This window comes from Salvelinus namaycush, chromosome 28 (assembly GCF_016432855.1).
Source record: "Salvelinus namaycush isolate Seneca chromosome 28, SaNama_1.0, whole genome shotgun sequence".
NCBI classification, from domain to species: domain Eukaryota; kingdom Metazoa; phylum Chordata; class Actinopteri; order Salmoniformes; family Salmonidae; genus Salvelinus; species Salvelinus namaycush.
The window spans coordinates 12050908-12076191 of record NC_052334.1 but is presented as its reverse complement, the minus strand read 5'-3'; the positions used below and the strand labels follow the sequence as shown (position 1 = coordinate 12076191).

General features: G+C 40.5%; 3 protein-coding genes across 3 annotated transcripts; all 3 read left to right on the top strand.

Annotated features, from left to right (window-relative positions):
* Positions 1-217: 217 nt before the first annotated feature.
* On the top strand, positions 218-7869 carry LOC120023574 (sorting nexin-6). Its single transcript, XM_038967611.1, has 14 exons — positions 218-250; positions 418-468; positions 1302-1406; positions 3187-3297; positions 3572-3693; positions 3923-4046; positions 4251-4346; positions 4631-4736; positions 5532-5607; positions 5705-5744; positions 5951-6037; positions 6256-6415; positions 6614-6699; positions 6795-7869. The coding sequence occupies exons 1-14, from the start codon at positions 245-247 to the stop codon at positions 6846-6848; spliced, it is 1224 nt and encodes a 407-aa protein (XP_038823539.1). The 5' UTR covers positions 218-244; the 3' UTR covers positions 6849-7869.
* Positions 7870-8116: 247 nt separating this feature from the next.
* LOC120023410 (E2F-associated phosphoprotein-like) lies at positions 8117-16551 on the top strand. Its single transcript, XM_038967428.1, has 6 exons — positions 8117-8284; positions 8662-8849; positions 9044-9148; positions 9354-9471; positions 15682-15807; positions 15911-16551. Exons 1-6 carry the CDS (start codon positions 8214-8216, stop codon positions 16203-16205), a joined length of 903 nt encoding a protein of 300 aa, XP_038823356.1. The 5' UTR covers positions 8117-8213; the 3' UTR covers positions 16206-16551.
* A 463-nt stretch (positions 16552-17014) lies between these two features.
* Positions 17015-25057, top strand: sptssa (serine palmitoyltransferase, small subunit A). Its single transcript, XM_038967709.1, has 2 exons — positions 17015-17176; positions 24190-25057. The coding sequence occupies exons 1-2, from the start codon at positions 17074-17076 to the stop codon at positions 24291-24293; spliced, it is 207 nt and encodes a 68-aa protein (XP_038823637.1). The 5' UTR covers positions 17015-17073; the 3' UTR covers positions 24294-25057.
* The last annotated feature ends 227 nt before the right edge of the window (positions 25058-25284 follow it).

Below are 25284 nucleotides of genomic sequence, written 5' to 3'. Positions count from 1 at the left end.
AACTCAGTTGGATCTATCAATAGACCTGCCCAGTCAATGTTTAAACCTTTAGAATAGTTTTGTGAATGTGGTGGGATGAAATTGTAAGAGTGAAAATATTTGTAAGGGCCTATTAGTACTAGTCAAGTGGCTACTCTCGGCCCCACTTGAAGGTTTGGATTGAAAGCTCCACGTTTTCTCATCCCCACTGCGGCCTCGTCACGTGACGTCACACGACTTCCTCACTACTCCACCCGCAGCAGCCATGATGGTAGGTGTTATTCACAATTTACTCTAGCTAGCTAACCTTCTTGTTTTATGTGTGCAGTCATCTGACACAGACACATTCATCAGTAAACGATGCTTACGGTAATGTAGACGGTAATGTGGCTAACGCATGTTGTCTTGTGCCGTCGTCTTCTGTTTAACGTTACCTAGCAAGAAGGGCTGGACGATGGTCCCGATTTCCTCTCGGAGGAGGACAGAGGAGTAAGTTTTTTTTTCTTCTTAGATTTAAAAAAATATTTATTTTATTTGTCTCTGGTCGTAACAGTTAGCTAGATGAGCTATTTGCTTTATTGGTATTCTGCAGTAATTACTTATTGCATGATCTGATCAGCTGTTAGACAGGTGACAACTGACGTCAAATTTGTTGAATAGCTAACGTTAGCGAAGTTAGCTACAGTAGTCAGCTTGACCACATCAGAAGTCAATTGACTACCTAGCTGGCCAGCAACTGTTACAATCCAATAGGTAGCTCCCTCTTGTTAATTGTGAACATACATAACCTTATTTTAACTTCTCACTGTATAAATAAGAAGTATATTGCCATTGCTAACTAGTAGCACATTGTATTAGCTTTCTGCTATTGTTTTGCTGGCTAGTTTGCAAGCTAAGCTAGGAAGTGCACAGCCATCATTTGACAGAGCTAACTAGCCGTTATGTAATTGTTGTGTCCTGTTGGAGCATTAGCTATGTAACTAGTAAGCATTGCATGCTTTCCATTCTGTTCATTCATTCATAATGCTGAGCAATATTGTGCTAGCTTGCTAGTATAATTGGATAACAACAACATGACTTACCTTAGTAGGCAAACAAATGAGGAAGACTGCTGTCAACATTAGTTTAAAGATTCACATACCTTCTCATTTGTATTTTGGTATATCCCTCTCCTCCAAAAGGGGGAAAACAAACAGTAGAGTCTTGCTATATTTATATCTATCATCTCTTTCTGTGGAATGTAGCCAGCTTTAGTTGTGGGGAATGGTGATTTTTGTCATTGACTTGTCACTAAATACAATATCTATTACAATATTTTACAGCCTAGGGCAGTCAATGTTGACCTCCAAACTGATGCAACACTTCAAGTGGACATTTCTGATGCATTAAGTGAGCGGGACAAGGTTAAGTTTACTGTCCATACTAAGGTAAGAGAGTTTACCTATTTGTCAATATTTCTTCCTGTTTGCCCTGACACTTGGCACATAAAAGGGCAACAACACAGATAAAACAATGAGACAGATATTTCACCGGATGTATAAATGTGAAGCATCCGCTTGGCCGGCAGTGGGAGAAGATGGAACGAGATGGATTTTGGAGTACATTTTGATAATTTTCTCATTGATGAAACATTTGATCTCAATTCAGTTTTCTGTTCCCAAAACTGGAATCTGTTATGAACAGAGTGCACTAAGTTTTGTAGACTTTACCCGTTGCAAAAGTTTTAAATATCACGTTGTTTAGAAGGAGTGCGAAGGCTTTGGGGTTATTTCACAAACGCACTGCAAAGAGTAGGCGTTCCCTAACGGAAATATGCAGATGCATGCTAGAACGCACCAATAGGATCTCGCTTGTTCCCATTAGAAACGACAGGCTGTGGTCTCTTGGTTTAGTTATAAAAAATCTTGGCAATAATGTGCGTTTCTCTGGCTGTCTGAATCGAGACAGATGTCACATGACTTGCAAATATGTTCCTCCCCAGCAGTTGTGTTATCGCCACATTCATTTTGTCTTCTGAAACCTAGTGTGCATGTATGCAAAATATGCTTTGTTGAAGTCATGGAATACAAATTAAGATCTGTGCATGATCACATTCCACTCCATTTTCAATGCAGAGAGAATTCCAATAGTCATTACCTTACACTTTCAGTGTAACCTCATAATGTCATGGGTTTATGTTTTTACGGCAACTTTTATCATGTTACAAGGACTCTTGTGAAGGAAGGAATTCAATCATGATTGAAGGGGGTTAACCGTTGCCTTGACACTTGAGATCATTCCGATCCAGATCATCTGGCTTTCCCCTTTTATTGAGCTGCACATTCTAATTGTCAGAAAGATATTTTTAGAAGAGCCATAGATATGCCATACTCTATTCGGCTATGATTTTCAGTAGAATTTGTTCCACTAGTGACCAATTCCCCTCGGACTGCTGCGCAGAAGAAATATGAGCCTGCACAGAGAAGCATAAGATTCAACTTTCTACAGTTTTCCCCTTCAGTTAACACTATCAACGTTTCATTCTACTGTGGGAATTATGATCGAATAAATGCAATATTAGCCACTTTCAATGTAATATAGCTAAAGAAAACAAACTATGCAAGATTTAGTTTGCAAAACTAACTGTGCAAGAGATTTTCTTGTAGGCAGAGCGCATTGGAGTAGGATTCTATTGCATTGACAGGCACGACTCAGGTCCATACTATAATTTGTCTGATTCTCTGTTATGGGAATAATAATGAATATTATTTTGTAATGTGGTTTCTTGCATCAAACACATTTTCAGTCACCTCCTTGTCTGAAGGACAAGTGGATAAACAGGTTAATGTCAAGCCTTGCATGTTTTTTTCAAAGTCTCATGGACTGTAGGCATTGAAGACCACACATTGGCTGCTACTATAGGCTGAATGATAGAACAGCTGTTTCCATGTTAAAATGTTATGGGATGTGTTTTTCTCTGCTGTTTTTGATGGTAGGCCACTCTGGTAGGCCTATATGATGATCAAATAGCCACAGTATACTACTTGGCCACTGTTAAAACTGTTACTTAAAGTGGGTACACCCTCTGTTCACAGTAAACGCGTGCCGGAAATTGCACCAAATTTTCACAAAGTTCAAGTTTGTGCTCAGCAGACCTGAAATTTGCTCAGTGCAACAAAAAAAATAACAATGTTAGTGACATCTGATTTCTACTGTTTTGTTTCCCAGAGCACTCTTCCTAACTTCAAGCAGAATGAGTTTTCAGTGGTGAGGCAGCATGAGGAGTTCATCTGGCTCCATGACTCCTTTGTGGAGAATGAGGAGTATGCAGGCTACATTGTAAGTACTGAGCTCCATCAGAGATATTCTGTGGATTGGTCCCAAATAGCACCTTATAAAGTAGTGCACTATATAGGGAATAGGGTGCCATTTTGAGACTAAAAATGTTTTGGCTTTCAGGATAAGTACATAAACTTAGTGTTTTGTAAAACAATGTAATTATTAATTGTCAATCCCCTTTCTTATTCAAACTCCCTGGTTCCATGCAGTAATGAACTTAGCAAGATGTTCAATTTCAAAATACTGTACTGATTAAAGTGTTGATTCCCCATAGATTCCCCCAGCCCCACCAAGACCTGACTTTGATGCCTCCAGAGAGAAGTTACAGAAACTAGGGGAAGGTGAAGGTTCCATGACCAAGGAAGAGTTCACCAAAATGAAACAGGAACTTGAAGCGTGAGTGATTTAGAGTTCATGGACAGGTTCATTAGGGCACATTGTGTTTCTTATTTGACAAGTTCAGATGGTACTACACTGTTTTAGTGTTTTCTTCCGTTTTGTTCAAACTGAACATGACCCATGTTGCTCTGACATTGTTTTTATGTTTCAGTACAGTGGTTTGGTTGGGATAATTTGGTGTTATGAATACTATTGGTAATATCTAGGCTATGTCTGTGTGTTTCAGCGAATACTTGGCTATCTTCAAGAAGACAGTGGCGATGCATGAAGTGTTTCTTTGCCGTGTGGCTGCGCATCCTGTCTTGAGGAAAGACTTGAACTTCCATGTGTTTTTAGAGTACAACCAAGATGTAAGTGGGGTCATAATGACCAAATTAGGATTTTGGAGACGATTGTTGCTGTGGACATGCTCTTAGACAAGCTCTCTCTCGTTTTCATGAACTTTAGATAACTCAAAAGGTTAGTCGGATATGCCTGAAAACATTAGAATATGCCGTTCCCTTACCTTGTCTTAGTTTTATCATTGTCATTTTGTCCTTACCTTTTGTTCACAGCTAAGTGTACGAGGCAAAAACAAGAGGGAGAAGATGGAAGATTTCTTCAAGAATGTGGTGAAGTCTGCAGACGGTGTGTTAGTGGCAGGGGTGAAGGTGAGTTGGTTCGCATTTCTATGTAAACCATTCGTCCACTCCTCTATGTAAATCCATTCATCCAAGCAAATGGGTATTGAACTTGCTTTGAGTTTTATATTATAATGAAGGCACAACATAAGCATTTCACGACTTAAACATTGTTTAAAAAACATTGTTAGCATCATGAATGGTGCTCAAATTTGTGTAAACAAATTTGACTAATGCATTTATCTTCCGACTTGTATTATTTCTAACAGTTATTACTTGTATAAAGTTTGATGTGATTGTCTTTTGGATTTCAGGATGTAGATGATTTCTTTGAGCATGAGAAGACATTCCTTTTAGAGTACCATAATCGTGTCAAAGATGCCTCCGCCAAATCTGATAGAATGATCAGGTCTCACAAAAGTAAGTCTCCTCTGTCGCATAATCTCCACGTGCTAGGTAAGCTTTTTGCTATATACATGGATTTTAATCAGTTACTGAGAAAGAGATTGTTTTGAGTAATTCCAATTGAAAGTGTTGAAATGCATTTTTTTGTGAACTGTGAGTGGGACTGAGTCACTTTGGTATCATGTTTTAATGTTTGTGGAAACCAGCCTGTCTGTTTGTCCATGTGCTGTGCATTGTATTTTACGTCTATTTTTTTGTTTTATATTAATTTGCTGACAAATATGGAAATGGGTAAGTTGTATGTTTATTTGTAGTTGGGTCAGTCAGTCTTAAAGTATTGGGGATGACAGCCGACTCATTTCGAAACTTTGTCATGTTCCATTTGTAAAAATAAAAAATAAATGTAAATGATGAGGACAATATCTTGTATATATCCTAACAGGTAAGAGCCATGCCTTTAGTCTCTCGAATGAAAAGTTTGACAAAGCTTCAGGATACAAATTTCACTCATAAATATATAGTCGTCTGTCATTTCCATGGATCAGACAGTACATCTGTCATGTCTTAAACTCCGGTAAGAACTTTTATGTATTGTAATGTACTTCATTTCCACAACATTAAAACGTGATACTATATTAGAAAAGTGACTCACTGCGTATTTGAAAATGTCCAGCTGCAGATGTTATTTTCTAAAAGATCTATGCTTGCATTTTGTTCGATGCATTTTGTACATGATTGACCGACCGTCTGTGTGTATGAGTATGGGGGTTTAGGTGTTATGTAATCTAAAGTTGTGTTCTTATGTTGCAGGTGCTGCAGATGATATCAATAGAATTGCCTCCACACTGTACACTTTAGGAACCCAGGACTCCACAGATGTGTGCAAGTATGGAACTAAATTATTTGTCCTTTTCTCCCCATATATTGTTTGCTGCCAAAATGCTTTGATCCAACTAACTCAAATGCAACCCACTGTTTTCCAGATTTTTCTTGAAAGTCTCTGAACTGTTTGAGAAAACACGGGTATGTTTTTTTTGCCTGGTCTTTTGATTCTATGTATAACGCAATTGTTGTGTACTTACTAGCAATGTTCACTGAAGTCAATAACTAGGCCTATATTCACTACATGTCAAGTAGCTTCATCTATCAGCTGCAATGCAGATTAGCATCAATGACAAAATTAGTTTTGTCTGAAGTCTCACATTTCTGTTGGTGTCCTTCCTCTACAGAAAATAGAGGCTCGAGTGGCTGCGGATGAGGACCTGAAACTTGCAGACTTACTGAAGTATTACCTCAGGGAGTCGCAAGCTGCTAAGGTACAATATCTAACTTGACCCTGCTTTTTTTTATCATCAAACAATTATGATCAGATACGCTGGTCTGTTATCAGAGGTAGTATCGACACATTTCCTGAAGAAACGTCTCCTCAACCTCCATATGTTTGCATTTGTTGGTATTAATGGATTTTTCATCAGACAGCGTAGTGTTTATTATTATTAATGTGCAAAATGGAATCTGCTGTTTCTTTCTTAAGGATCTATTGTACAGACGAGGGAGGGCCCTGGTTGATTACGAGAATGCAAACAAAGCTCTGGATAGAGCCAGGGCAAAGAACAAAGATGTGCTTCAGGCGGAGACCAGCCAGCAGGTGTGCTGTCAGAAGTTTGAGAAAATCTCAGAGTCTGCAAAGCAAGGTACTTTATCCACTCGCATTTATATATTTTTATACTTGTTTAAGAGTATTAACAATACATTTAATACTTTTCCAAAAATTATTCCTCCCTGTTGAAAATTAAACCAGAGTCCCAGGTTTTGCATGTAAGAGAAGCTAAACCAGATTCATGGATGTAGAGAAGTTAATCTGATAACTTTCTCTTTATTCCGGAGTACAGAGCTCATAGACTTCAAGACAAGACGAGTAGCAGCCTTCAGAAAGAACTTGGTGGAACTTGCTGAACTGGAACTCAAACATGCTAAGGTCATTTTTCATTACACATGGTTGTCTATTAAGACAGCCTAAACTGGGGCCTGTGCTTAGTAAAAGGCTGAACCTCTTTCTCTCTTTCTCCACAGGGTAATTTACAATTATTGCAAAGCTGTCTCGGAGTCCTCAAAGGAGACACTTAGGTCTTTGCCGAAGGTTCACTGTACAGGGCTTCCCCTGCTTTGGCCTGATCTTCACTGAGAAGATGGAAGAAAGAGCATATCTGGGGTCAGTTTGTTTTCAGGATGCCTGTTCGTAGTCATCACTACTACCAGAGACACCAAACTCCCTCCACAACCCACACTAAAAACGTGAGGAAGCCAGTGTGGAATACCTGCAAAATCCACACAGCACATGAACCTATAACTTTGTTTAATCACGTCAACTTTTGAATTGTTAACTATCATCGTTCTCGATGGAAATCTTCTCCCAATCTATATCATGTCTCTCCAGAATTATTATTTGTTATTATTTTACTTAGAGTAATTGTTGAGGCCAATAGTTTCAGTAAAACTTTTCTGTGATGCTGCTCAGTTACTTTGTTCAAGATGAGCTGATTGTTACTATTATTAAAATGTATTGTCACTAAAAGCCTTGTAAATGTTGTATTAGTTCTTACTGTACTGCTAATGATCAAAACGATCTTTACTAATACTTTTGTTTTCAATTATTTCATACAAATCCTGTTATTTTTCATTCCAGACAAGTAATGCTTCAGTATGTTTGCCTTGATGTAGATTAATCCTATCAAGTATAGTAAAAAAAAAAAAGACCATAAATGGATACAGTTTTTGTTTTTCCCCAGATTTTTTAAGTGCTCTGTATATGAATGTTTTTTTCACTCTGTGACCAAAGCTTCCATTTATGTAGATGGAGAAATGCTGAAACAAACAGTAATACTGATAAAAATGATGAAAATAGTAATAAATTATACTATTTACCTTAGAACCATTCTGAACATAATTTCATTCAATGTTTTGAGTAGACTCTTTGTTGTTAATCTATCTAGTTGTAATCCTTTCAGTTCTGTAGCTTTTATGACCCTGAGAAACATGGAAGAAAAGCCAGGGGAAGCCAATGGAAATTGTCCTTCAATATCATATTAAACTCGGTATCAACTGTTCATATTAAGGTTGAATAAAAAAAAGATGTCCACTTTTCAAACCGCTTGTAATAGGTTTCTTTCACCTTGGAAATGTGTAGTGTATTAGGGGGGGGGGGGGGGGGGATTTCATAGGGGGTGTTTGAGCAATTCCCTTTTACTCCAGTCATTACAAGGAAGAAACAGACATTAAACCAATTCATTGAAAACTGTCCGCTACTTCAAACAATTTTGTTTCTACTGATGAATCTCACACACCGAACTTTTACTTTGAAAAGCGCAAACCGGAAGTAATCAAGTTAGCTACAAGATCCTGGCGTGCGTCTCAAAAAGTTTCCTCTGTTTATCTTTAGCTACCTCTTAACCGTTTTCGTTGGTTAGATTGTTAGAATTGTCAAAATACCAAATGAACAGACACGTAGAGGATGATTCATATGAGATAGAGGAGCCAAGTGATGAAGAAAGAGCTGAAGACAGGTAAATATTGTTGCATGTTTTGGCGTAAGCATTTGGATAGATGGCTAGCAGACTTAAGCTGGTGGTTCAATGCAAGCATGGTCGCTAGTGATGCTATCTACTAGTAGGCTAACGTGTTAATGGTTTGGGTATTGTGTTAACATTATTGCCTTGATTTGCTTTTAGGCCCATAAAATGCAAGACTACTTGGACAAATCTGTGATGCAGGGTTGGGGTCAATTCCATTTCAAAAAGTGGCAATTGAAATCATTGACCTCAGTCCTCCATAAGTACTTTATTGTTGGGGCGCAAAAGTTGTGAGTGTTGTTCAAACAGGATCTGACCCATTTAAAACTGTACATCATCAAGACCCCCCAATGTTGTTGCTGTATTTCCAGCTCTGAGGATGAGCTGGAAGTGCTCTTGAACGGGACCCCGGATCAGAAGAAGAAACTCATCCGAGAATACCTCACTGGGGAGAGTGAGTCCTCCAGTGGGGATGAGTTTGAGAAAGAGATGGAGACAGAGCTCAGCACCACCATTAAAACTATGGAGTGCAAATGGTTGCCCCCTACAGCATCAGCAGGTGGAATTTCCTTCTAGCATTATTTTCATATTTTTTTGTGGGGGATACTTGTCCAATTAGTAGGCCTATCTATGCACAGCGTTCTGTTATGAATAGTGATAACACTTCAGCTGCATTTACTGAATTTGTTGGCCATTTTATCTCTAACATTGTACCGCTGTACTCATTGATAAGTGTCCATCTGTCCATCCCAGGGGAGACTTCGGGTACCAATGATAATGCTTCAACACCTGGGTTGCCAGAGCTTTATGACAACGTTTATTTTGACTCCGATTCAGAAGAGGAGGAAATAGCTCCAAGTAAGTGTGTAGCTCGGATTCATTGGTAAACCAAACTCTGTGACACCGAGGGCCGGTTTCCTGGACACAGATTAAGCTTAGCCCTGGACTCAAAAGCTATTTCAATGGAGATTCTCCATCCAGCATGTTTTAAAGTTCAGGACAGTCTTATTATGTTGTACAGATACTTCAATAAAAAACATAATCATTTGATCCTCTTCTGCAGGTAGTTCGTCAGGTAAGAGATGCAGGAAGCAGCGATCCATCCCCACCAACGATGAACTACTGTACGACCCTGATGAGGATGACCGGGATCAGGCATGGGTGGATGCCAAGAGGAAGAAGTAAGCAATGTATCCACATAATACAAACTGTTACAAAAGTGTTTTGGTGTGTAAGAGGTACACCGAGGGCCGGTTTCCTGGACACAGATTAAGCTTAGCCCTGGACTCAAAAGTCTGACACCAGTCTGACACAAGTCTGACACCAACAGGCTCTTGAACAGGTTCTATCCCCAAGCAATACGACTGATAAATAGCTAATAAAATATCTACACGGACAGAGTTTACCCTGTATCTTTATTGACCTTTATTTTAGTATTTGCACTGTCTCTCTGCACACTCACAGGGCCCTACACACACACACACACACACACACACACACACACACACACACACACACACACACACACACACACATAGTCCAACACACACAAACACTCACTCCATAATTTCCTCACTCACACCTTTGTCTGTACATTATGCCTTGAATCTATTCTACCGCGCCCAGAAACCTGCTCCTTTTACTCTCTGTTCCGAACGTACTAGACGACCAGTTCTTATAGCCGTTAGCCGTACCCTTATCCTACTCCTCCTTTCTTCCTCTGGTGATGTAGAGGTTAATTCAGGCCCTGCAGTGCCTAGCTCCACTCCCATTCCCGAGGCGCTCTCATTTGTTGACTTCTGTAACCGTAAAAACCTTGGTTTCATGCATGTTAACATTAGAAGCCTCCTCCCTAAGTTTGTTTTATTCACTGCTTTAGCACACTGCCAACCCGGATGTCCTAGCCGTGTCTGAATCCTGGCTTAGGAAGACCAACAAAACCCCTGAAATTTCCATACCTAACTATAGACCACCTTCTGCCCCCAGCTGTGCCCTGGACACCATATGTGAATTGATTTCCCCCCCATCTATCTTCAGAGCTCGTGCTGTTAGGTGACCTAAACTGGGACATGCTTAACATCCCGGCCATCCTACAGTCTAAGCTTGATGCCCTCAATCTCACACAAATTATAAATTAACCTACCAGGTACAACCCCAAATCTGTAAACACGGGCACCCTCATAGATATCATCCTAACCAACCTGCCCTCCAAATATACCTCTTCTGTCTTCAACCAGGATCTCAGCGATCACTGCCTCATTGCCTGCATCAGTAATGGGTCTGCGGTCTAACGACCACCCCTCATCACAGTCAAACGTTCCCTAAAACGCTTCAGCGAGCAGGCCTTTCTAATCGACCTGGCCCGGGTATCCTGGAAGGATATTGACCTCATTCTGATGCCTGGTTCTGATGCCTGGTTATTCTTTAAAAGTTATTTCCTCACCATCTTAAATAAGCATGCCCCATTCAAATATATTAGTACCAGGAACAGATATAGCTCTTGGTTCACTTCAGACCTGACTGCCCTTGACCAGCACAAAAACATCCTGTGGCGTACTGCATTAGCATCGAATAGCACCCGCGATATGCAACTTTTCAGGGAAGTTAGGAAACAATATACACAGGCAGTTAGGAAAGAAAAGGCTAGCTTTTTCAAACAGAAATTTGCATCCTGTAGCACAAACTCCAAAAAGTTCTGGGACACTGTAAAGTCCATGGAGAATAATGGACCCAACTGCCAACTGCCCACTGCACTGAGGCTAGGAAACACTGTCACCAAAAATAAATCCACGATAATTGAGAATTTCAATGTCTTTTTCTACGGCTGGCTATGCTTTCCCCTCACAGCAACTTGCCCAAGCCCCCCCCATTTCTCCTTCACCCAAATCCAGATAGCTGATGTTCTGAAATAGCTGCAAAATCTGGACCCCTACAAATCAGCCGGGCTAGACAATCTGGACCCTCTCTTTCTAAAATTGTCAGCCGAAATGCAACCCCTATTTCTAGCCTGTTCAACCTCTTTCATATCGTCTGAGATCCCCAAAGATTGGAAAGCTGCCGCGGTCATCCCCCTCTTCAAAGGGGGAGACACTCTAGACCCAAACTGCTACAGACCTATATTTATCTTACCCTGCCTTTCTAAGGTCTTCGAAAGCCAAGTTAACAAACAGATCACCGACCATTTCGAATCCCACCGTACCTTCTCCGCTATGCAATCTGGTTTCCGACCTAGTCATGGGTGCACCTCAGCCACGCTCAAGGTCCTAGGCAATATCATAACCGCCATCGATAAGAGACAATACTGTGCAGCTGTATTCATCGACCTGGCCAAGGCTTTCGACTCTGTCAATCACCACATTCTTATCGGCAGACTCAACAGCCTTGGTTTCTCAAATGACTGCCCCGCCTGGTTCACCAACTACTTCTCAGACAGAGTTCAGTGTGTCAAATCGGAGGGCCTGTTGTCCGGACCTCTGGCAGTCTCTATGGGGGTGCCACAGGGTTCAATTCTTGGGCCGACTCTTTTCTCGGTATACATCAATGATGTATCTTGCTGCTGGTGATTCTCTGATCTACCTCTACACAGACAACACCATTCTGTATACTTCTGGCCCTTCTTTGGACACTGTGTTAACTAACCTCCAGATGAGCTTCAATGCCATACAACTCTCCTTCCGTGGCCTCCAACTGCTGGTAAAACGAAATGCATGCTCTTTAACCGATCGCTGCCCTCACCTGCCCGCCCATCCAGCATCACTACTCTGGACAGTTCTGACTAGGAATATGTGGACACCTACAAATACCTAGGTGTCTGGTTAGACTGTAAACTCTCCTTCCAGACTCACATTAAGCATCTCCAATTCAAAATTAAATCTAGAATTGGTTTCCTATTTCGCAACAAAGCATCCTTCACTCATGCTGCCAAACATACCATCGTAAAACTGACTATCCTGCCAATCCTTGACTTCGGCGATGTCATTTACAAAATAGCCTCCAACACTCTACTCAGACTGCATCCAATTTGCTATCACAGTGCCATCCTTTTTGTCACCAAATCCCCATATACTACCCACCACTGCGACCTGTATGCTCTCATTGGCTGGCCTTCGCTTCATATTTGTCGACAAATCCAGGTCATCTAAGTCTTTGCTAGGTAAAGCCCCGCCTTATCTCAGCTCACTGGTCACCATAGCAGCACCCACCCATAGCACGTGCTCCAGCAGGTATATTTCACTGGTCACCCCCAAAGCCAATTCCTCCTTTGACTGCCTTTCCTTTCAGTTCTCTGCTGCCAATGACTGGAACGAATTGCAAAAATCAGTGAAGCTGGAGACCCATATCTCCCTCACTAACTTTAAGCACCAGCTGTCAGAGCAGCTCACAGATCATTGCACCTGTGCATAGCCCATCTATATATAGCCCATCCAACTACCTCATCCCCATACTGTTATTTTTATTTATTTATTTTTTGCTCCTTTGCACCCCAGTATCTCTACTTGCACATTTATCTTCTGCACATCTATCACTCCAGTGTTTAATTGCTAAATTGTAATTATTTTGCCACTATGGTCTATTTATTTCATTTGCACACACTGTATATAGACTTTTTCTATTGTGTTATTGACTGTATGTTTGTTTATTCCATGTGTAACTCTGTGTTGTTGTTTGTGTCACACTGCTTTGCTTTATCTTGGCCAGGTCGCAGTTGTAAATGAGAACTTGTTCTCAACTAGCCTACCTTAAATAAAGGTGTGGGAGAAAAACAAAACAAAAGAAAAACACATTTATACTGACTGCACATGCAAGCTGCTGCTACTCTGTTCATCTTATATCCTGTTGCCTAGTAACCTTACCCCTATACATATCTACCTCCATCACCCCATCACCAAGCTGCTTGCCTATTGTCCTGTAGCCCATCCCAGCCTTGTGCAGGTCTACAATTTTATCCCTGATGTCCTTACACAGCTTTCTGGTCTTGGCCATTGTGGAGAGGTTGGAGTCTGTTTGATTGAGTGTGTGGACAGGTGTCTTTTTATACAGGTAACGAGTTCAAACAGGTGCAGTTAATACAGGTAATGAGTGGAGAACAGGAGGGCTTCTTAAAGAAAAACTAACAGGTCTGTGAGAGCCAGAATTCTTACTGGTTGGTAGGTGATCAAATACTTATGTCATGCAATAAAATGCAAATTAATTACTTAAAAATCATACAATGTGATTTTCTGGATTTTTGTTTTAGATTCCATCTCTCACAGTTGAAGTGTACCTATGATAAAAATTACAGACCTCTACGTGCTTTGTAAGTAGGAAAACCTGCAAAATCGGCAGTGTATCAAATACTTGTTCTCCCCACTGTACATAACCATTTCCTTGGCTCACTTGTAGAGTGTATCCATGATGTCCTTGAGGAGCAGATTCAAAGCATGAGCAGCACAGCCAATGGGTGTGATGTGAGGGTAGGACTCCTCCACTTTAGACCAAGCAGCCATCATGTTTGCAGCATTGTCTGTCACCAGTACCTTCTGTGGTCCAAGGTCATTGATGACTGCCTTCAGCTCATCTGCAATGTAGAGACCGGTGTGTCTGTTGTTCCTTGTGTCTGTGCTCTTGTAGAATACTGGTTGAGGGGTGGAGATTATGTAGTTAATTATTCCTTGCCCACGAACATTCGACCACCCATCAGAGATGATTGCAATACAGTCTGCTTTCTCTATGATTTGCTTGACCTTCACTTGAACTCTGTTGAAGTCTGCGTCCAGCAAATGAGTAGATAAAGCAAGTCTGGTTGGAGGGGTGTATGCTGGGCGAAGAACATTCAGAAATATCTTCCAATACACATTGCCTGTGAGTATCAGAGGTGAACCAGTTGCATACACAGCTCAACCAAGATATTCATTTACATTTTACATTTACATTTTAGTCATTTAGCAGACGCTCTTATCCAGAACGACTTACAGTAGAGTGCATACATTTTTATTACATTTTACATACTGAGGCAAGGATATCCCTACCGGCCAAACCCTCCCTAACCCGGACGACGCTATGCCAATTGTGCGTCGCCCCACGGACCTCCCGGTTGCGGCCGGCTGCGACAGAGCCTGGGCGCGAACCCAGCCCAGCCTGGGCGCGAACCCAGAGACTCTGGTGGCGCAGCTAGCACTGCGATGCAGTGCCCTAGACCACTGCGCCACCCGGGAGGCAGATTCATCAGCATTTCTCTGACTATGTTCCTCCATTGAGTCAAAAAAACTTCTGATTCCAGGAGGACCATGAGCTGTTGCTATCGATAAGGTGTCTGATTCATCATTTTCACCTCGAATAGAAGTAGAGGGACTTTTGTCAGAGGTTGCTTGTTGTGAGCGCTGAGGGAACTTTTTGCACTTGGCCAAATGATTCTGCATTTTTGTTGCATTCTTCACATATGATTTGGCACAGTATTTGCAAATGTACACCGCTTTTCCTTCTACATTAGTAAAGATTAGAAAAACATTTGTTAAAAAAAACAAATACAATTCCATGTACAGATAAATAGTTAAGCAGTTAGATTAAACAACTCCTTTGTAGGATAAATGTTTTAAAATTAATCATGTATGGAAACGGGTGAATTAATACTCCTCAGTTAGCAGGCTCAAGCAAGCTAAAACCCACATGGTAGAAAAAACAAACTAGCATAAATTGTTAACAAGTTAGAAATGTTTTAAACACACTTTGCTGTAGGCTACCATTTACTACTTAACAAAAAATAATGTATGTCATATGAAATATATTCACCCCACCCAGTATTGTAATCAAAACTTACCAGAAAGCATGTAGTCCTTGGCTCAGACAGTGTAGTAGTGTGGGCTCAATAGCATCTTATTAGTGTGCAAGATCTTGAGAATCAGCTGCACATATGATGGAAGAATGCACTGTGCATGCAGAGGGTTGCAATTCCATTGAATTGGGGATAGTTTAACCAAAATATGGTTAAACCAAAAAGGTTCAGTTATAAGATAACTTTTTTTGATGAATTTAAGCAAAATCCCCCAAATTCCATGGCTTAACTTCCCATGGAAATTTTCTGGAAAAATTCCAACCCTTTGCAACCCTATATAGTATGCTTGCTTACTTTATTGTGTATTTCTTGTTATTTCTTGTGTTTTTTTGTTTTTTTCTAGTAAATTATTGGGCTTTGAGTTTGCAAGAGTCATTTCACTGTACTTCTTGCATGTGACATAAAAAATAAAAACAAACCAGGTGAAGGTTTAAAGAAAATCAAAATATTTAGGGTCGGTTTCCCGAACCCAGATTAGTAAAGCATGCTTGGTGGAGAATCTCATTTGAAAGTGCTTTTTAGTCCATGAGTAGGGTTGGTTTTGGTCACAGATGTCAATTATGTTCCCCTATTTGATCAGGTACAATGAAAAGAGAAGATTGCCATCTTCACAGAACAGAAGAGGGCAGTCCCAGGGGCTTCCAAGCAGCGATGCTGTTCTTAACTGCCCAGCATGCATGACCATGCTGTGCCTCGACTGCCAAAGGTAGGAAATTAAGACTTGTAAATTAATTTGTGAATATTGTCTTTAATCGAAATAGAAGAAAAATGTCATTTGTCTGAGTTGACCGCTTTTTCTTTGTCCACAGGCATGACAAATACAGGACACAATACAGAGCCATGTTTGTCATGAACTGCACAGTAAACAAAGAGGAGATTTTACGGTACAAAACACTCAACGAGAAAAATCTGAGGAACAGAAAGAGGAAAGGGCGTCAACCAGAGCCAACAGCGGCAATGGAAGCCACAGATTCAGGAGTGGTGGTGGGGATGGGCGGAGAGATCTACCATCCTGTCCAGTGCACAGAGTGCTCCACTGAGGTGGCAGTGCTCGATAAGGACGAGGTCTACCACTTTTTTAACATCCTCGCCAGCCACTGCTAAAATGACTGTTGCTGTGACCTTTGTGATAGCTCTGTTAAAACATTTGTTACCTGAATGCACATGCCAACATATTTTTGTGTTATAATTGCCTGAATGCACATGCCAACATATTTTTCTGTTATAAGACAGGTGTGTATTTTGTAAAGGTATGCTGTACAGCCACTGTCCTCCAACGTTATATTACATTTACCCCTATGGTGTTTATTGTATTTTTCTTGGTATTTATATATATATTTTGTGTGTGCAACAAATCTACTTATTTTGTTTTTCTGAAGTTGGACCTGGCTACCACAGATATTTGGTCATTAGTACATATCAAAATAAAATGTTCACGTTTTTAATATTATTTTGTAGCTAAACTCTCTTACAGAACTTTCCTCTGATTGTATTACTAGAAATAAGAAAGAAAAACATAAGTTTGAGTTTATTGCAATGAGCAAAAATGTAAAGGAAATATTTCAACCCAATGTCATTGAATCATGTAAACTAGATCTTAGTTGTAGCATATGATTTGGCAGAAAGAGATTTGGTTCAGATTTATCCTAAAAGTTTTATCCAAAAGCAAGGAGGGACCAAATATGAAGGGGCCACCGCATGGTGACATTACTGGTCCACAGTGGGCTTAAATTAGCACCAAAGATTGTACTTTCTTCCATCTCCATTTCTTTGGTAGCTGTGTATTTTATAGAATAAGCTTTTCTTTTGAAATCTGAGGAGTCAGTACAGGAAAGGAAGTGGGAACTCCCCTTTGCGCGTCGTTTTTCATGGTATTCGTGATTGGTTGACAAAGAAAAACGTGTGATTAAACGTCATTGTTACCAGGAACTAATCGGCGATCATTAAAAAGAAGAGAATACGACGTAAAGTTATGGCGTTTGAAGATGTCTGGAAGAAAATCTCCTGGTTGTATTACCAGTATATTCTCGTCACGGCTTTATACATGTTGGAACCTTGGGAGAGAGCAATCTTCAGTATCCTTTTTGGGTCGAGAATGGTTCGAAAATAACTCGGCTACTTGGGTATCTTAGCCTGAGATAGGCAAGGTGTTGTAGTTAATTACCTTACGTAGTCGACTGAACTCAACGTTTTTCAATGTAGTTGAGCGGGGACTAGTATGGTAAATCGTAGCGTTTAGTCGGCTACACCTTGCGCTATAATTTCGAGTCGTTACAAAGTAATAAACTATTACTGCTGATGGACAACCGTACTAGTCCGCCCTAGGACAGTGTAGTGTGGTGAAATTGGTCGAATTTTTACAGCCAGGTAGTAGGGCCTTGTCGCACCTGTAAAAATGCGTGTTTGCGCAACTCTCGCGATATGTGGAACTCTGGTCTCCATCTGTATTTCAAATATTCATTCCATTTGCTTTATCTGGCATAAGAAGTGAATGTGTTGACCAAAGATTTTTTATAACTAACCCACGATAGACCGCAGCTTGTTGTTTCCAATGGGAACAAATTAATCATAGTGGGCAAAACAACCAAGGAGTTATTTGCATGTATTTGCATATTACCTTTAGGGAACGGCTGAAGTGCGCTTGTGCAATAACCAGTAGTGTGTGCCACAGAAAGTATTTGACTAGCCACAAAATTAAGGAAATTAGAAAAGGGGGGATTTCGGCAAGGCTACTTTCTTGCCTGCCAAAATCCCCCCCTTTTTATCTTGGGACTGCAAGGCCTGGCACACTTCTGAGTCATTTTGGTAGCTCATGTTGACCAGTTGTGTGTGCCACAGAAAGTATTTGAATCTAGCCACAAAATGAAGGAAATTAGAAAGGGTGGATTTCGACAAGGCTATTTCCTTGCCTGCCAACCCCCCCCCCCCCCCCCTCTCTAATTTTCTGAATTTTGTGGCTAGATTCAAATACTTTCTGTGGCACACACTACTGGTCAACATGAGCTACCAAAATGACTCAAACGTGTGCCAGGCCTTGCTGTCCCAAGATAAAAGGGGGGTGGGGGGAGAATTTTGGCAGGCAAGAAAGTAGCCTTGCCGAAACCCCCACCTTCTAATTTTCTTAATTTTGCAGCTAGAGTCAAGTATTTTCTGTGGCACACATCAGAGTCAAATACTTTCTATAGAACAAACTTCACATCAGGATAGGCAACTGAAATGAATAATTAATGTATGTGTTATATTAAACACAGAGGGAGTAAAATGTAGGCAAGCAATACACATTTCAGAACAACTACTAGTCAAATAAAACATGGGAGAGATGATGAATTTTGGCAAAGAGATTTATTAATATACTAATACACTTGAAACAAATAGCTAAACTGAAAACTGCAGACATTACTAGTGCATCCCCGTGATCAAACTGACATAAAAAATCTAATGAAACGCAGCCTAACTTGAACAGAAATCTCAACTAGCAAGCAGTTCTCCCCCCCCCCTTCGCGTGAACGAAGGGGGGGAGAAGTGCTTGCTAGTTGAGATTTCTGAGAATTCTGGCAGGGGGGAGCTTTTCGGCACAACACCGGCCATTGGACTTCCTCTCAGCATATTTGGTAGTGAGTGGAAACGTCAACCAGATGCTTCACATTTATACATCCCGTGAAATATCGGTGTCATTGTTCTATCTGTGTGTAGACTGATAGTTATATCAAGTAAGTTGGAAACTGGGAAGAAAAAAAAAAGGCAAGATAGGACTATCCAAAAATTTGTGATGACATCACACTAGTAAATGATCTGATGACTGAAGAATTATACAGTAGCCTGCCAGTGCCTACCCATTTGTATTGGTCCTAGTTGTAAGACTAAAAGGAAACGTACACTGAGTGTACAAAACATTAGGAACACTTGCTCTTTCCATGACAGACTAACCAGGTGAATCCAGATGAAAGCTATGATCCCTTATTGATGTCACTTGTTAATCCTTAAATCCATTGATGCACCCAATCTAAGAAATGTAATCAAAAAATCCCCATCAAAATCCGTCTGTTTAAACTAGAGATATTTGTTTTTTGCACGGGCTGTGTCTCAGTGCACAGCATCCGCCTATAGGGGTCTAAACAGAATACACAAACGGAGCCGACGGAGCATAGCACAGTGTCGCAATGTATTTTTCCTCACAAAAGGGGCGGCTCCTTGTAATGCGCTCCGACATTCGAGTACTTCCGTGCCACATGAAAATTGGAACGCGCTGTATCGTCCCTTCCATAGCTGTGGGGGCAGTGTTGTGTAGGCAATGAAGCTTGATCTATAGTAGAGGTCGACCGATTATGATTTTTCAACGCCGAAACCGATTATTGGAGGACCAAAAAAAGCCGATACCGATTAACCTCTCTTGGGTACGTGAGACGTTAGCGTCCCATCTCTTCAACAGCCAGTGAAACTGCTGGGCGCCAAATTCAAATACAGAAATACTCAATATAAAAATTCAGAAAACAAAACATATTTTACATAGGTTTAAAGATTAACTTCTTGTGAATCCAACCACGGTGTCAGATTTAAAAAATGCTTTACGGCGAAAGCATACCTTATGATTATTTGAGAACATAGCCCAGCAGACAAATCATTACAAACAGTAACCAGCCAAGTAGAAGAGTTACACAAGTCAGAAATAGAGATAAAATGAATCCCTTACCTTTGATGATCTTCATATGGTTGCACTCAGCAGACATTCATTTACTCAATAAATGTTCCTTTTGTTCGATAAAGTCTCTATATCCAAAAACCTCAGTTTTGTTTGCGCGTTTTCTTCAGTAATCCACAGGCTCAAACGCAGTCAAAACAGGCAGACAAAAAAATCCAAATTGTATCCGTAAAGTTCATAGAAACATGTCAAACAATGTTTATATTCAATCCTCAGGTTGTTTTTAGCCTAAATATTCGATAATATTTCAACCGGACAATAACGTCGTCAATATAAAAGGTAAACAAGAAAGGCACTCTCTCGGTCGTGCGCATGAAAAAGCTCTGTGACACTTTAGGGTCCACTCGTTCAGACTGCTCTTACTTCCTCATTTTTCAGAATACAAGCCTGAAACAATTTCTAAAGACTGTTGACATCTAGTGGAAGGCATAGGAACTGCAATTTGAGTCCTAAGTCAATGGATACTGTAATGGCATTGAATAGAAAACTACAAAACCAAAAGAAAAACTACTTCCCGAATGGATTTTTCTCAGGTTTTCGCCTGCCAAATCAGTTCTGTTATACTCACAGACACTATTTTAACAGTTTTGGAAACTTTAGAGTGTTTTCTATCCAAATCTACCAGTTATATGCATATCATATCTTCTGGGCCCGAGAAGCAGGCAGTTTAATTTGGGCATGCTTTTCATCCAAAATTCCGAATGCTGCCCCCTACCCTAGAGAAGTTAATCGGCCGATTTAAAAAATGACAATGACAATTACAACAATACTGAATGAACACTTATTTTAACTTTAATATAATACATCAATAAAATCAATGTAGCCTCAAATAAATAATGAAACGTGTTCAATTTGGTTTAAATAATGCAAAAACAAAGTGTTGGAGAAGAAAGTAAAAGTACAATATGTGCCATGTAAGAAAGCTAACGTTTAAGTTCCTTGCTCAGAACATGAGAACATATGAAAGCTGGTGGTTCCTTTTAACATGAGTCTTCAATATTCCCAGGTAAGAAGTTTTAGGTTGTAGTTATTATAGGAATTATAGGACTATTTCTCTATACGATTTGTATTTCATATACCTTTGACTATTGGATGTTCTTATAGGCACTTTAGTATTGCCAGTGTAACAGTATAGCTTCCGTCCCTCTACTCGCTCCTACCTGGGCTCGAACCAGGAACACATCGACAACAGCCACCCTCGAAGCAGCGTTACCCATGCAGAGCAAGGGGAACAACTACTCCAAGTCTCAGAGCGAGTGACGTTTGAAACGCTATTAGCACGCACCCCGCTAACTAGCTAGCCATTTCACATCGGTTACACCAGCCAAATCTCGGGAGTTGATAGGCTTGAAGTCATAAACGGCTAAATGCTTGAAGCATTGCGAAGAGCTGCTGGCAAAACGCAGGAAAGTGCTGTTTGAATGAATGCTTATGAGCCTGCTGCTGCCTACCACCGCTCAGTCAGACTGCTCTATCAAATCCTAGACTTAATTATAACATAATAACACACAGAAATACGAGCCTTTGGTCATTAATATGGTCGAATCCGGAAACCATCATCTCGATAACAAAACGTTTATTCTTTCAGTGAAATATGGAACCGTGCCGTATTTTATCTAACGGGTGGCATCCATAAATCTAAATATTCATGTTACATTGCACAACCTTCAATGTTATGTCATAATTACGTAAAATTCTGGCAAATTAGTTCGCAACGAGCCAGGTGGCCCAAACTGTTGCATATACCCTGACTCTGCGTGCAATGAACGCAAGAGAAGTGACACAATTTCACCTGGTTAATATTGCCTGCTAACCTGGATTTCGTTTAGCTAAATATGCAGGTTTAAAAATATATACTTCTGTGTATTGATTTTAAGGAAGGCATTGATGTTTATGGTTAGGTACAGTCGTGCAACGATTGTGCTTTTTTCGCAAATGCGCTTTTGTTAAATCATCCCCCGTTTGGCGAAGTTGGCTGTCTTTGTTAGGAAGAGATAGTCTTCACACAGTTCGTAACGAGCCAGGCGGCCCAAACTGCTGCATATACCTGGACTCTGTTGCAAGAGAAGTGACACAATTTTCCTTGTTAAAAGAAATTCATATTAGCAGGCAATATTAACTAAATTTGCAGGTTTAAAAATATATACTTGTGTATTGATTTAAAGAAAGGCATTGATGTTTATGGTTAGGTACACGTTGGCGCAACGACAGTCCTGTTTCGCGAATGCGCACCGCATCGATTATATGCAACGCAGGACACGCTAGATAAACTAGTAATATCATCAACCATGTGTAGTTAACTAGTGATTATGATTGATTGATTTATTGATTGTTTTTTATAAGATAAGTTTAATGCTAGCTAGCAACTTACCTTGGCTTCTTACTGCATTCGCGTAACAGGCAGGCTCCTCGTGGAGTGCAATGTAAAGCAGGTGATTAGAGTGTTGGACTAGTTAACCTTAACTAGTTAAGGTTGCAAGATTGAATCCCCGAGCTGACAAGGTAAAAATCTGTCGTTCTGCCCCTGAACAAGGCAGTTAACCTATCGTTCTTAGGCCGTCATTGAAAATAAGAATGTGTTCTTAACTGACTTGCCTAGTTAAATAAAAGTGTAAAAAATAAAAAAATATTTTTTTTTATTGGCCAAATCGGTGTCCAAAAATACCGATTTACGATTATTATGAAACCTTGAAATCGGCCCTAATTAATCGGCCATTCCGATTAATCGGTCGACCTCTAATCTATAGGCTATGCATCAAAGTACCCTATTTTGCATCGATAGTGAAGGCGACTGTGAAGCTAGCCATGTGCTTTTTTCTCCATTGCCAAAACATGACATATTAATAGCAGATATAGGAATGAATACATGAGCATTAATACACGAGCACCATATCAAACTGAGATAATGTTTATGTTACACCGGCAAGTATAAGAATTTTTGCCAGGCATATTTGGGGCCCCCAAGTGGCGCAGCGGTCTAAGGCACTGCAACTCAGTGCTAGAGGTGTCACTACAGACCCTGATTCGATTCCAGGCTGTATCACAACCGGCCGTGATTGGGAGTCCCATAGGGCGATGCACAATTGGCCCAGCGTCTTCCGGGTTAGGGTTTGGCCGGGGTAGGCCATCATTGTAAATAAGTATTTGTTCTTAACTGACTTGCCTAGTTAAATAATAAATATAAATCTGATAATTTCACATGGAGATGCTGAAAATCCACTTCACTCAGTGTAGATGAAGGGGAGGAGACAGGTTAAATAAGGATTTTCAAGCCCTGAGACAATTGAGACATGGATTGTGTATGGGTGCCATTCATAGGGTGAATGGGCAAGACAAAAGTGCCTTTGAACGGGGTATGTTGCACCAGTTTGAGTGTGTCAAGAACTGCAACACTGCTGGGTTTTTCACTCTCAACAGTTTCCCGTGTGTAACAAGAATGATCCACCACCCAAAGGACATCCAGCCAACTTGGCACAACTGTAGGACGCATTGGAGTCAACATGGCCCAGCATCCCCGTGGAATGCTTTCAACACCTTGTAGAGTCCATGCCCCAACGAATTGAGGCTGTTCTGAGGGCAGAAGGAGGTGCAACTCAATATTAGGAAGGTGTACCATATTTAGCTTACCTGTGGCTTGCTGTGATTTACTAAAGGCCTAGGCTGCGTTTCAAACACATACAAGACACCCTCCTCCACTTACCCTCGCCTTTTGCCCTTGGGGGAATCCCCGTGGCCATCTTTGTCGTCGGTCCAAATGATTAGCCAAGCAAGGGAAGTTGGCAACATAAGCCCCTCAGCCCTCGTTTTTGATTGAGTTTGCGAGTGTACAATTATGTTCACTCCAGGGCCTGAAATGCCCCATAATTCAATTTGCGATGATTGTACATCTGCTAAGAAAAGTCAGCCAAAACTTAAAACCAACATTAATATGGAGAAGTCAACATACAAGTGTTAGTAAAAACAAATGTAAATAAGTTAGAAATTGTGCTACTAATGCACATGACGGCTCAAACACGTATCATAAAAGGATTTTTCTTGGTTTGGTTAGCTTTTGGAAACGTTAGCTTGCCCATACAACTTTCCCTGACATCACACTTATACATTGTAATTTCCGATATACCTGATATAGTTGGATGGCTAGTATTCGATGTCTTCGGATGCGTTGTCTTCTAGCCAAGATATGAAATGCAATCATAATTGACTGTAGCACATATAAAGCACACACAACAGCTACCGGTGGTTCCATGATGACTGAAAACACAACCGTGGGACGAACAAGTGACACATTTCCGGGCAAGTGCGGTCCACTTAATTTGAGGGCTGTTTGGAATGCAGCCCTAGTCAATAATAGTTATAAGTATTGGTACATTTCCTTAACCTCTCTCTCAGACTCCATCCTGATATCTGTAGCAGGGATGGCTGTGTACACTGGCTACGTGTTCATGCCTCAGCACATCATGGCCATACTACAGTACTTTGAGATGGTTCAATGACACGAGTTGTACCCAAGCCTGGGCGTGCCTGTGACTGCTGTCACCATGGAATTAGAATGAATTCTCATTTTAATTTTATGGCTGTCACCTGGACCTGGAGGACAGACGGGGAGAGAGAGAACGAGGATCTCATTCCATTTCCTGGAACAATTTTTTTCTGTGCTTGTCATCATGGAAACATGAACAGTGTTCTTGGACAGGGTGGGGGGGAGTACAGAGAGTAGTCCAGTGGCACGTCTGATGTTCTAGGACATTAAACCATTGTTGTCTTACTGAGTTGCTTTGCAGTTTGCACAGCAAATGTAACGGTTTTGTTGTTTCCTATTGCACAGATATACACAGTTATTATTCACTGTACCTTTTTATAAATTGCTTTTTATGACATTCTAAATCCCTCCTGCAATTGTGATTAGAATATTTTTCCCCGGATGGCATATTTTATTACGTATTCGTATATACGATTGTATGAGTTTGTATACATATCTGTAAAACTTTCGATTTGATATGTTGGTTAGCAAGAATGTTATATTTGTTATGAAACTAACTGAGCAGTCTCAGGATGGAAAGCCACATTTTGGGGGCATTGCTGAAGCTAACTGTGACATTATCTTTTCTTTAATATATGTAACAAAAATGACCAAATGTCTGTATTCTAAATCTCAAATAGTTTTTTTTCTTTAAACGTTAATGTTTCTGAAGTGTCATTGCTGTTGACACATGCTCTAAAATAAATCTCTTTCGTCTGGAGAATTTTGAGGCTCCAACTTGTTTTGCCATTTCCTGTACATCTAGAAAAGTCTTGAGTAAGAAATGAGTATAGTTAATTAACATCCTAAGAAATGGAATACGGTACTTGCCATTCATTCATGATTCCATGATTCCTTGTCTGTTACTCTGCTTTGGAAGAAGCAGGTGGTAAGCGCGGAAGGTAGCTTTGCGGTTAGAGAGGCGAGCCAGCAACCGGACGGGAAACATTGGAAGGGAAGTGAGC

Coding starts and splice junctions, on each gene's coding strand:
- LOC120023574 (XM_038967611.1), top strand. Junction 1,407..3,186: donor AGTTTACTGTCCATACTAAG/GTAAGAGAGTTT, acceptor TTTGTTTCCCAG/AGCACTCTTCCTAACTTCAA. Junction 6,038..6,255: donor GGGAGTCGCAAGCTGCTAAG/GTACAATATCTA, acceptor TTCTTTCTTAAG/GATCTATTGTACAGACGAGG.
- sptssa (XM_038967709.1), top strand. CDS start 17,074: ATGGCGTTTGAAGATGTCTGGAAGAAAATCTCCTGGTTGTATTACCAG. Junction 17,177..24,189: donor TTGGGAGAGAGCAATCTTCA/GTATCCTTTTTG, acceptor CCTCTCTCTCAG/ACTCCATCCTGATATCTGTA.
- LOC120023410 (XM_038967428.1), top strand. CDS start 8,214: ATGAACAGACACGTAGAGGATGATTCATATGAGATAGAGGAGCCAAGT. Junction 9,472..15,681: donor GTGGATGCCAAGAGGAAGAA/GTAAGCAATGTA, acceptor CTATTTGATCAG/GTACAATGAAAAGAGAAGAT. Junction 15,808..15,910: donor CTGTGCCTCGACTGCCAAAG/GTAGGAAATTAA, acceptor CTTTGTCCACAG/GCATGACAAATACAGGACAC.